General features: G+C 39.7%; 1 protein-coding gene across 10 annotated transcripts in view; it reads left to right on the forward strand.

Moving 5' to 3' along the window:
• The window catches only part of LTBP1 (latent transforming growth factor beta binding protein 1), a 406,323-nt gene that overhangs the window by 282,433 nt on the left and 111,673 nt on the right, over positions 1 to 12,217 (forward strand). For all 10 annotated transcript variants that reach the window (XM_040496475.1, XM_040496477.1, XM_040496480.1 and 7 more), the window contains 4 exons: positions 6,025 to 6,150; positions 7,383 to 7,508; positions 7,914 to 8,036; positions 11,748 to 11,867. In XM_040496475.1, coding sequence (XP_040352409.1) covers positions 6,025 to 6,150; positions 7,383 to 7,508; positions 7,914 to 8,036; positions 11,748 to 11,867 — 495 coding nt within the window. The remainder of the gene's footprint in view (positions 1 to 6,024; positions 6,151 to 7,382; positions 7,509 to 7,913; positions 8,037 to 11,747; positions 11,868 to 12,217) is intronic.

Here is a 12,217-nt window from a genome sequence, read left to right on the forward strand (position 1 = left end):
CAAGACCTTTTCATTAGCCTAGAGTACCCCAGAGACCAATAATTAGTGCTGCCTGTGTGAGGCTTTGCCGTAATTCTTACGCTTAGGTCGACACAATCTGCTCAAAGAACTGTATGTTTCAACAGAAACTGCTTCATTCTGTGGGAAGAGGGTCACATATCTAAGTGTGAGTGACCTCTTGGAAAAGTAAAAAGACCTGTCTTTTGTCTTCAGAAAAATGGAAAAATTAGAAGAACTTGCCAGTTCTTTTTCAAGACGGCCTTTTGGTATAACAGTACTTGCTAGAGAATCAAAATCTCCTAAGAGGGGAAAGCATGGGAAGAGGTAGTTAGGAGACTTGTGTTAAAAGTTCTAACGTGTTTTGGAGGTGTTCTGACTGTGTTTGGAAGGGTGGAGTCCTGCTTAGCACATGGGCGGAAGGGAGCTCTGAGGCCGCACTGATGAAAGTTGCATTAATTAATTGCTTGTATTAAAAAATGGGATAAACAGGGTAGAAATCAAATACATTTTAGTAAATATCCCTCCACTCCTTTGATGTATGTCTTAGTACCCTCTAGTGGTGTCAGAGTAACATTTTCTTATATATGTTAGTGTCCTGCCAGCTGGGATCAACACTATCAAGCTGTGTCTCTGTATAGTTTATCTATGAGGTAATCAGCTAAAGATTCTCAAACATGCCTCATAAATATCCTCAGAGCCTCTATTTTAGATTCTACAGTGGAAGAAAGGCCATTTCCTAAGGTTTCGTTTCCTAAGACTAAAGAGTATAATTCTTAAGTATTTCTCCTGTTTTAGAGCTGTCAGAAGAAACAGTTTAAATATGTTGGCACACTGTGGCATAGGAATGTATCGTATTTGAATTAAACATCACATACTTTTGATGGTTTTTGGTCGCACTTATAAAAATTCCATTCTAAAGCTGTGCTTGAAAAGTTACAAATATTCGGTTATCAACAAACTGGTGTGTGTGGGCTTTGGGACACTGAGTTCTGCTCAAGCATTATATGAAAACCCCAGATTTATAGCCTTTGAACTTGTTCTGAATCCTTGTCCCTAATATATTAACTCATCTTCTAACTTTTTGCAAACTGATCAATATGTCTCTTGTTTTAAGAAAATGGCAAAGTAGACTCGAAAGGAAGATTAGTCATTACAAAGAAAATTGAGAGAAGTAAATACCAGTAATTTTCAGAGCAGGCATCTACCTACAGTATGAAATAGAGGGTTAGAGATGTGATTTTCACACTGTTCTTCTAAAGAATTCCTATCATAGAGAAAAAAAAAATCTTACCTGAGTATCTAGGATTATAATCAGGAGAAGGTGACCTTTTCCTTTCAGATTTTTGTGGCATAGAAAGGATAATTAAAAAAAATATTTAAATGTTTTTCATTTTTGAGAGAGAGAGAGAGAGAGAGAGAGAGAGAGAGACAGAGCATGAGTTGGAGAGGGGCAGAGAGAGAGGGAGACACAGAATCTGAAGCAGGCTCCAGGCTGTGAGCTGTCAGCACAGAGCCCAATGCGGGGCTCAAATTCATGAACCATGAGATCATGACCTGAGCTGAAGTCAGTCGCTTAACTGACTGGGCCATCCAGGTGCCCCAAGAAAGGATAATTTTTGTTAAGGAAGACTTCGGATTATAAAAGTAATTCAAATGCTCATTGTAGAAATTTTGAAAAATGCAGAAAAATCTAAAGAAAATACCAATCCCCATAATCATAACCTGAGATTTATTTTCTTGTCTTTTGTGTAGTTTATAATTTAGATCATATTCTATATTTGTAACCAATTATATCTGTTAACGAATAAACACTTTCCTATCATGCCAGTGATGATATAATTATGCTATATATGTTTTATAATTCATTTTTTGTATACTGCCACTTAAGTTTAAGCCATCATGTTAATTACTAATGTTCTTAGCCTTCTGGGGTACTTTATTTTTTTCATAATTTTACATTATACGGACTAAAGCACTCTATTTTTCTGATAGTGAATTAATTAGCACATGTGGGCTCACAAAAGGTATAAGTAGTTTGTAAATGCGATGTGTGCCATCCAAGTAGATACCGCAGGTCTGTATTCATATGCTTCCTTGTAAAGTCCAGGGACTTTCCAAATGATTTGCACCAATTGTCTCAAAGTCACAGCATAGTGACTAACACTTGATGAAAAATGAAGAATGTGGTTTGGGTTTTGGAAAGCTACCGCAGCCCTCGTTTAGGTCATTTCCATAGTGTTTGTTAAAGCTCTGATGGTCACATCCTCTTGCAGAATGCATGGTAGGTTATTGGTAATGGTAGCACACCTGTTTCTCATCTCAAACCAAAGACGCTTCCAACAAGGCGGTTGATGTAGCTTACGCTGCTTGAGACCACCGTCTTCTCACACTGGACTGCATGGGATCCTGGCAGCATGCATTTTAAGCCTTGTTGACTTTGTGTTGACAATGAGATAATAGCCCAGGACAACGTTATTTTAATGTGCACCTTTTTGTTACATATTCTTAAATGATTTCCAAAGGAACAACATTTACAATGCTGTTAATAATATAATGGCTAGCTTTTTTTTTAATACAAATAGGTATTTTGTTAATTTGTTTACAATTCACTTTTAAATCTACAAATTAAAAAAATTCAGGTATATGGATTACTTACAAGAATTCTTCCCCCTTATTTCTTTTTTAAATTTTTGCTTATTTGTAAAATTATTTTTTAATTTAATTTTTTAAAAATTATTTTTAACGTATATTCATTTTTTGAGAGACAGAGAGAGACAGAGCATGAGTGGGGGAGGAGCAAAGAGAGAGAGGGAGACACAGAATCCGAAGCGGGCTCCAGGCTCTGAACTGACAGTACAGAGCCCAAATCGGGGCTCAAACTCACAAACCATGAGATCGTGACCTGAGCCAAAGTTGGACACTGAACCAACTGAGCCACCCAGGCGCCCCAAAATTATTTTTTAATTTTAAAATCAGTATAATTAATGTACAGTGTTACATTAGGTATACAATATAGTGATTCATGAATTCTATACATTACTCAGTGCTCCTCATGACAAGTGTATCCTTAATCCCCATCTATTTCACCCATGCCCCCACCCACCTCCCCTCTGGTAACCATAAACTTGTTCTCTATAGCTAAGAGTCTGTGTCTTGGTTTGTCTTTTTTTCCCACTTTGTTCATTTGTTTTGTTTCCTCAGTTACACATATTAGTGAAATCATACTGTATTTGTCTTTCTCTGACTGATTTATTTCGCTTAGCATTATATCCTGTAGATCCATCCATGCCATTGCAGATGGCAAGGTTTCATTCTTTTTTACAGCTGAATAATATGCCATTGTAGAAATACCAAATCATCTTTATCCATTCATCTATTGATGGACACTTGGGCTGCCTCCATAGTTTGGTTGTTGTAAATAATGCTGCAATAAACATAGGGGTGCATGTATCCCTTTGAATTAGTATTTTCATATTCTTTGGGTAAATACACAATAATGGAATTATTAGATCATATTGTATTTCTGTTTTTAACTTTTTGAGGAACAAAAACACCCTCTCCAACACTTGTCATTTCTTGTGTTGTTGATTTTAGCCATTCTGACAGGTGTGAGGTGATATCTCATTGTGGTTTTGATTTGCATTTCCCTGATGATGAGTGGTGCTGAACATCTTTTCATGGCCAACAGTCATCTGTAGGTCTTTGAAGAAATGTTTGTTCATGTCATCTACTTACTTTTAATTGGATCATTTGGGTTGTTTTTGGTGTTGAGGTGTATAAAAGCTTTATATATTTTGGATACTAACCCCTTATCAGGATATATGATTTACAAATGTTTTCTCCCATTCAGTTAGTTGTCTTTTAGTTTTATTGATTGTTTCCTTTGCTGTGTAGAAGGACATGGTCCCAATGGTTTATTTTTGCTTTTATTTCCCTTGACTCGGGGAACATATCTAGAAAACTGTTGCTATGGCCAATGTCAGAGCAATTACTGTTTGTGCTCTCTTGTATGATTTTTATGGTTTCAGGTCTCACTTTCAGTTCTTTAATGGCTTTTATTGAACACGTATAATATGCCAGGCATTGGGCCATGTGCGTTATTTATCTTCTTTGAACCTGGTACTCAAGTTCATGCTCTGATTATTCCCATTTATTTCACCTGCAGAAAAGTGAGGGCTAGGATGCTTGAGTAACTTGCCCCTGTGTTACAGAGCTTAGAAAGAGTAGCCAGATTTGTGTTTTCACTGTCTAGAAGCCTGGGCTTCTACCAACTAGACTGTCCCTGCCTGACAATGCCATGATACCTTATTACAAAGTTCACTGAGAATAGATCATATAAGGGATGTAATTCCTTTCAGAAGGCCACTTTTGAGTCCTCAGGTAATTAAGGCCATTTTATGTCCTTTTGGTAAGTAAGCACATTTTGATGGCCTTTACCCAACATAGACTCCCGAGACCCTGTCTCTACCACAGTGTGTACCCACATGGAATGAGGCCAGTCTGCTCAGGCCTTATAGAAGAAGCAGATCTCAAGCACCAGTCAGTAGGAGCACAAGGGGGAATTTAGCAGAGAAGATTGGGAAGAAGATTCTACTTTATCACTATAAATATAATGATGTTGAAATTGGCAAATTAAGAGTAAGTTACACCCAGAAGTTTTGCTTTGATTAGGAGTGGTAGATCTTTCTTGGGAACTAATGACAGATTTTGGAGGAGGGTGGACATAGTTGTTAGAAACTGAATTTGGCCTGCTAATGAATAAAAAGTTACTATATATTTTATCAGTAGAACCCACATGTTGGTTCAAAGTCCATCATGTCAAATGAACTGGAATGGATAGAAACTCCTTGTGGGCCATTTTAGAAGTTGGAAAGATTTGATTGTCTTAAAATTTCCAAGGTGGCCTCTTTTATTATTATTATTTAATGTTTACATATTTTTGAAGGAGACAGAGACAGAGTGCAAGCGGGGGAAGGGCAGGGAGAGAGGGAGACACAGAATCCAAAGCAGGCTCCAGGCTCTGAGCTGTCAGCACAGAGCCCGACACACGGCTCGAACCCATGAGAACTGTGAGATAATGACCTGAGCTGAAGCTGGACGCTTAACCGACTGAGCCACCCAGGCGCCCCTCAAGGTGGCCTTTTTCTGACTTGCTACCCACTCCAGTTCATGTTAGAAGTTGATTCATTAGGAATTATTGATGATCTTGGGTGTGACTAACTGAGCAATTATGAAGTAATCAAATGAATTTACACTTGATTTTAGAAGTCACCATACTTTTTTTTATTGAACTCAAGTTGACACAATGTTGCATTAGATTCAGGTGTATAGGTTAGTCTTTCGGCAGGTCTGTTTGTTATGCTGTGCTTACCACAAGTGTAGCTACGATCTGTCCCCACACAACACTCTTCCAGTACCATGGACTAGGTGCCCTGTGCTGTGCCTTTCATCCCAGTGGCAGCAGCATTCCATAAGGAAAGCCTATACCTCACATTCCACTTGACCCATTTGCTCATCCTCCCCCCATTCTGGCAACCATCAGTTTGTTCTGTGTATTTATAGGTCTGTTTCTGTTTTTTTTTATTTCTTTGCTCATTTTTTTTTTTTTTAGATTCCATATGTAAGTGAAATCATGTGGTATATGTCTTTCTCTGACTTATTTCAGATACTCAGCATTATACCCTCTAGGTACATCCACACTGTCACAAATAGCAAGATCTCACTCTTGTTTATGGCTGAGTAATAGTCCACTGTGTATATATACCACGTCCTCCTTATCTACTCATCTATCAGTGGACACTTGGGTTGCTTCCATATCTTGGATATTGTAAACAATGCTGCAGGAAACATATGGGTTCCTGTATCTTTTTGAATGAGTGTTTTTATTTTCTTTAGATAAATGAGAAGTGACCTGTGTCTTCTAATTGCATACCTGACGATAAGCTAATCAGGAAATACACAGGAATGGTTTGCAAGCGACAGTGAAATCTTTGTTGATGTCTTTTTTCTCTCTTATTTATTAAGAAATCAATGAATGTACTGTGAACCCTGACATCTGTGGAGCAGGACACTGCATTAACCTGCCTGTGAGGTATACGTGTATATGCTATGAGGGCTACAAGTTCAGTGAGCAGCAGAGGAAATGTGTTGGTAAGAGACACTTTTTCATGGATGAAATTATTGAAGATAAAACATTTCCACATTAAGAACATTTTCCCTGTAATTATCATGGGAAATGTTATTGTGTTTAATTTTTAAAAATTTCTGTCCCTGCACTAAAAGAGCTCAAAAAGAGGTTTGTTCATCTCCTGGGTTGCTCTTACCTCCTGTTTCAGTGCTACCTACCTTTCCAAATGTAATACAATTAGATAAAAGGGGGAAAAAGGTAAAATAATTTCCAAAGATTTCTAGGTATAATAATATAATAAAATATATAATATATGAAGTAATAGAAATAACTACCTATAAGCATGTATTTAGCAAAACCAAAATAATAATACTATATACTGCAATAAAGAATTATATTCATGTAATTGCTTAAAATCTGATTTCTAAAAGCAATTTCTAAACTGAAAATCAGTAGACTAACACAAAGCTATTAATGAATTTACAAATCCAGCCTCTCATACGTGGTTCTTTGTAAAAAAATGTATCTCAGAAAGACGTATGATGGCATTATGGAAATCATTTCAGTGCATTAACACTAAATTTAATTGCTCTCTTTTTTAGAAAAAGGAAATTCAGCACTAAGAGTTAGAAGGCAAATATAAAGCAACAAGGCATATACCCAGTTAATATGACTTTGATATGCTAAGTGTCCATAAGATGTGTGACTTAATGTTATTTTGTTTTGTATATATATATGTGGAGTGGGATGAGGGGAGTATCCACCTGCTCTGTACCATGGCTATTTCTCTTGAATTTGCATACATTGTATGTATTCTGTTTGGAATCGTAGAATATAACAGGGCGTTTGAGATGATCTAGTCTAGCTTTGCCCACGTGCACAGTGGGAGAGTCCCTTTTACAGTATTTCTGGCACTCTCTGCTGAGCTGGCCTGGGAGTTGCACATGAATTTCAGTGCTTAGATGATTCCATGTACCAGAGGGGTCCTTCTGTGTTGACCTAAATCTGTCTCTCACAAACACCAATGTGAAGGTTGTAGTTTTAGCTTTTCAAACAATATACCATAAGTGTATTCCCTGTTCCCAGTAACCATCCTTCAAGTATTTGAGGCGTATGATCATGTCTCCCTTTCCTAGTCTCCTCGGTTATAAGGATGTGGTGCTCAGGGAATAGTGTGCTGGTATTTTATGAACAGGGAGACTGAGAATTTCATGCTACACGACACTGATACTTTTATCTGTATTTTTGTTAACAGATATTGATGAATGCGCTCAGGTCCAACAGCTCTGTTCCCAGGGACGTTGTGAAAACACCGAGGGAAGTTTCTTGTGTATTTGCCCAGCAGGATTTATGGCCAGTGAGGAGGGTCCTAACTGCATAGGTAATGGCTGTGCTCTTCCTGATGCATAAATTCCCAGATCTGGGTTGTTCGCTCCCCTAAGATCCCATCAATCTTAACTGCTCATTCTGGCAACCCAGAATTTATTACTGAGCACCTTTTATGGCATAGTCATCTGCTAGATACTGGAGGATATAAATATGGAAGTTTTTTCTCCAACGCTACGGAACGAAGAGTGTCAAGTGTGTGCAGAGACCCAGGATGTTAAATGTGTTGGGTCCCACATAAATCAAAACCACTCAATTTTGAAACACGTCAAACAAATCAAAGGGATGGTAGTGGGAATCGGTTGTTTGATTCTGGACTTCAAACTGACCTGGGAGATGGGAGAGGTTTGAAATTCTGTTTGGAGAAATAAAACTCGACCGTGTTTTCTGCTTCGTACAGATGTTGACGAGTGCCTGAGGCCAGATATGTGTGGGGAAGGACACTGCATCAATACCGTGGGGGCCTTCCGGTGTGAATACTGCGACAGCGGGTACCGCATGACCCGGGGCGGCCGTTGTGAGGGTGAGTCGGTGCCACCTTGAAGTGTGGAGCACACGTGATGGTGAAATGTAGGGCTGGGTCCACACCTGAGACTTTCCTCCACCAGCCTGTGCGTGATATCAGCTCATCGAAGCTCTTCCTGCCTTCTGCAGTCACAGCCTCTTGGCCTCGCTTCAGGGACTTTGGATTGTTTTCCGTTGTCTTCCATCTTCGCTCTCCCCTTGTCCACCTCAGCATCTGCCTTCCCTGGTAGTTTGAGTGAATCGCTGTAGAACAATTGATTGTGGAGCATCATAGCGTAAGCCCATACTTAATTACAGCGTCTGGATCATTCATCTGGGAACATGGTGCAGATTTACCCGCTGTTGATTTTTAGTTTCCACCCTTCTTGCCCTATTACATTTCTTTCTTGCAGCTTGTCTTACGTGTGTTCTGGGACTTGGTTACAAACCCTTCTGTACCAAAGCTCCCTCTGACTAACTCCAGGTTGCATTCTAGCCACACTAGATAAAATTTCTTTATTATTGATTGCGGCAATGAGTTTGCTAGTATTATATTAAAAAAAAAAGTTCTGGGAAGCTTTTAGAGTATGGCCAGAATGCTTAACCATTTAATATTTCTGCTCATGTTTGTATCCCAGTTATACAGGTTCTTTTTGAAACCACCATGGTGCTTTTTAAATAATTATTTTCATGAAGAAATATGTTGCACTTCTGCTTCAATGCTGCCATGATATGTGCCGGGGAAGGGAAGAGGGGTCTCTGAACACTTTTCTGAGGGGCCAGGCCGTGTGGATGGTCCTGGTTCCACGGGGGTTCTTTGCCTGTGGCCGCCTGAAGATCAGCCCATTTTCTAATATGGCTCGACTTCCAGACCAAGGGAGGGACAGACAAGTTGGGGCAGGCTGCCCTCAGCTGTCCCTGCCTCCTCTGCATTGGTTTTCTACATGGATCTAATGATCTGGTCCTGGAGGGAGAGCTAATTCGGTGTCTTGGCAGTCTGTCCCTGCCTCTCCCCCTGGCCCCTTGCATTCTGATCTGGAGAGACGCGGGAACATTTTACATTCCTGAATCTCTGATCAACTAAGATCACAACAGAACCATAAGGTGTCTTCCCTGGCAGCTGAGGGCCATGAGACAACAGGGGTGAAGTGTGCCCACTCTCCTTTTATAGGGGACCCTCACTCTGCCCTGGAGAGGCAGCATGCCCCCTTGGGAGGGGGCAGGACTGTGGCATCAGCTCCTGACTTCTGCGCTTAGTCACTTTATGGCTTGGAGCCAGCGACTTGGCCCCTTTGGATTGTTAACTTGGGAGCCACAAAGTTAACTTTCAGGGCTGTCCTGAGAATAAATGCGTGTTGTGGTATCTTGTGTGGTGCCTTTCACCTTATTAGTTCTCAAGAACCATTCTCTAGAAACCTCCCCCCTTTCCTGATGACTTTGTTTTTGCATGGGCCTTCTTGGTACATCTATAGCTTTGGAAATGCTTTTAAAGAAATGGCGTGGTTTACCTGACAAGCCTTTATGTGTAAAACAACACTCCCCGAAAAAGTCAAATGCTGATTCTAAAATTTTTTTCAATGTTTATTTATTTTTGAGAGAGAGAGAATGCACATGTGACCAAGTGGGGGAGGAGCAGAGAGAGAGGGAGACACAGAATCCAAAGCAGGCTCCAGGCTCTGAGCTGTCAGCACAGAGCCCCACGTGGATCTTGAACCCATGAGCCATGAGATCATGACCTGAGCTGAAGTCAGATACTTAACTGATTGAAGTCACATGCTGATTCTTAAGTCATACTTACAGTTTCAGGATGGGGAGTTGAGGCATTTAAGTAGTAACTATGGTGCAAGGATGGAAAGTGGGAAGGAGTAGAAATTTGAAAATTCTGTACGTAAACAGGAAACCGATGGAGACTGTTCAGTAATATTTGGTGTATGGAAATTATTTCACAGAAATACTACCAGGGTTCCCTGAGTAAATAATACATAATTCTATCCCCATGAAATGGCTTGAAAAGAAGAAGGAGCCAAATAACATGGCTGTTTTCTAATTTCGTCATGGACCAGAACCAAAGGTCCCCAGGCTCCTGGCTCACCAAAGATTTTCTCAGCTGCCACTAACAAAGTTGCTTTCAAACAGCCCCAGTCTCCAAGGAGTCTATTGTAGTTCACAGACATTATCTCATGCGTCCTTACTTTGTCCTGCTGAGGTATTACCAGGCAGGTAGTCCCTAATTTATAGATGAGGGAACGAGCAGACAGAGGTGAGAGTGGCCGGAAATGCAGGGATGTTGTCTTGTCTTGCTTCGCGTTGCATCTTATTTATTGGGCCAGCCTTCCTTAAAACCTTCTCTGACTTAACAGTTGTAGTTCTATTTAAAAAAAAAAAAAATCCTTCCAGAGAAGAATGTAATGCTGTTTGGAAAATGAAACTGGCAGGCGTCATCTTTCTGTAGAACAAGAAGTCCCAGAACATCTGACCTAAAACACACACACACACACACACACACACACACACACACACACACAACACTATGTGTCATTGTCTGTTGGCAAGGATTTTTTGCTGATAGGAAAAAAAAATTACCACACTGACTTGGTGCTTATTCTATTAATAACATCTTCAACATTTTTCCTTTGAGCATCTTTTTTACTTGAAGCGTATTTTCACACTTGTCTGGTGATAATGAGAGATAATTTTTGAGAATTTCCCAGAATGGATGAATGTATCCATTATATATTTCTTTCACTTTTTGCTTATGTCCTGAAAATTGTCTTTATATTTTGCATATGATTGGAGGTCCTATATGTATCTTATATTGGAACACTTAGACAGTAAATACACTCATTTGAATTCAGACTCCAATCCCAGAAAAAAATGATCATTTCAAGTGGGGCTGGTATCCAAGGTGTTCCCACTCTTGTTAAACTCCTGAACCATTTCCTGTATCCTGCTTCCCCCTTCTGTTGTTATACCATTCTTCAAAATGCCTAGAGTCTCTGTAGTAGTTACGTCCGCCACAGCCCCAAGCATATTTAAGGTGTTGTTTTTCTCCTCACATTGAAAAGAACAGTGATGAATAACTCCAGTTAGCTGTGAATGTGAATAATAAGGTATATTTTTATTAGAAAATATTAGCATATGATCATATCACCATGTTTTTTGGAAAGTCTGGCAAATATTTGATGAGTTCATTTTCTCCTAATGTTCTGTTTCCACCTCCAAGGAGTTCACAGCCTGTGAAAGGTTTTAAATTATTCAAACCTTGGGTGTTCTTAGGCCCATGAAGCCAAAGCAAGGATTTCCCTAGAGCATCCATTGTCTGCAGAGAGAACCTCTGGCCAGGTGGATATGTGGCTTTGTCACTCTCATGCCTGTTTATTATATTTCTTTCTGGCAAGCTGCAGTATTCCTTCAAAGGTTTGGTGTTCAGAAAATGGCCCCCAAGAAGCTGCCAGCTCCCAGCAATGGAGAGGTCTAACCCTGCCAGTTGGAAAACTGGGGCCAAGTTTTTCCTTTGGATGTGTGTAAATATTTTACTCAAGGTCTACCTGGCCTTGCATTATTGTTGTGGTGGTTAAGTGTAGGCACAGTGTTTGACTTACCTAGTTATGGTTTTCTCCACCAAAATGTAGTTACAACATACCTTTTTTCCCCCCGGCTTCATCAGAAAAGTGAATGTTTGCTTCCATATTCTGATAAATGCTTGTGACCTACTTTTCCAATTTTTCAGATATTGATGAATGTTTAACTCCAAGCACTTGTCCAGATGAGCAGTGCGTGAATTCTCCTGGATCTTACCAGTGTGTTCCCTGCACAGAAGGGTTCCGAGGCTGGAATGGGCAATGTCTTGGTAGGTACTAGAGTGTTCTTATCAAAGTCTTGTTTTTTTCTGCCTAGTGCATTTTCTGACAGAGTGATGTAATGCCAACTGACCCCTCGTTCAAAATGGAAAAAAAGAGAAAAAATGGAATATGACAAAGTTGTGTCATTCTGAGAAAACTTCTGAGAAAAGTTCAAAGTCACTTTTAACCATGGAGAAAATGGGAAAACAAGTTGGTAGGAAGAATGGGAGATTTTACCTGGGAGAAATAATTCTGAGTGAAGCAAATTATGGTCTTTGATGTGATAAATAACCAGGACCAAATAAAACAGTAATCATCACAGGGAGGGAGAGGTGGAGGCAAAAGGCTAAAAGAGAGA

This window comes from Herpailurus yagouaroundi, unplaced genomic scaffold, assembly GCF_014898765.1.
Source record: "Herpailurus yagouaroundi ecotype Mexico unplaced genomic scaffold, PumYag 188, whole genome shotgun sequence".
Taxonomy (NCBI): Eukaryota; Metazoa; Chordata; class Mammalia; order Carnivora; family Felidae; genus Herpailurus; species Herpailurus yagouaroundi.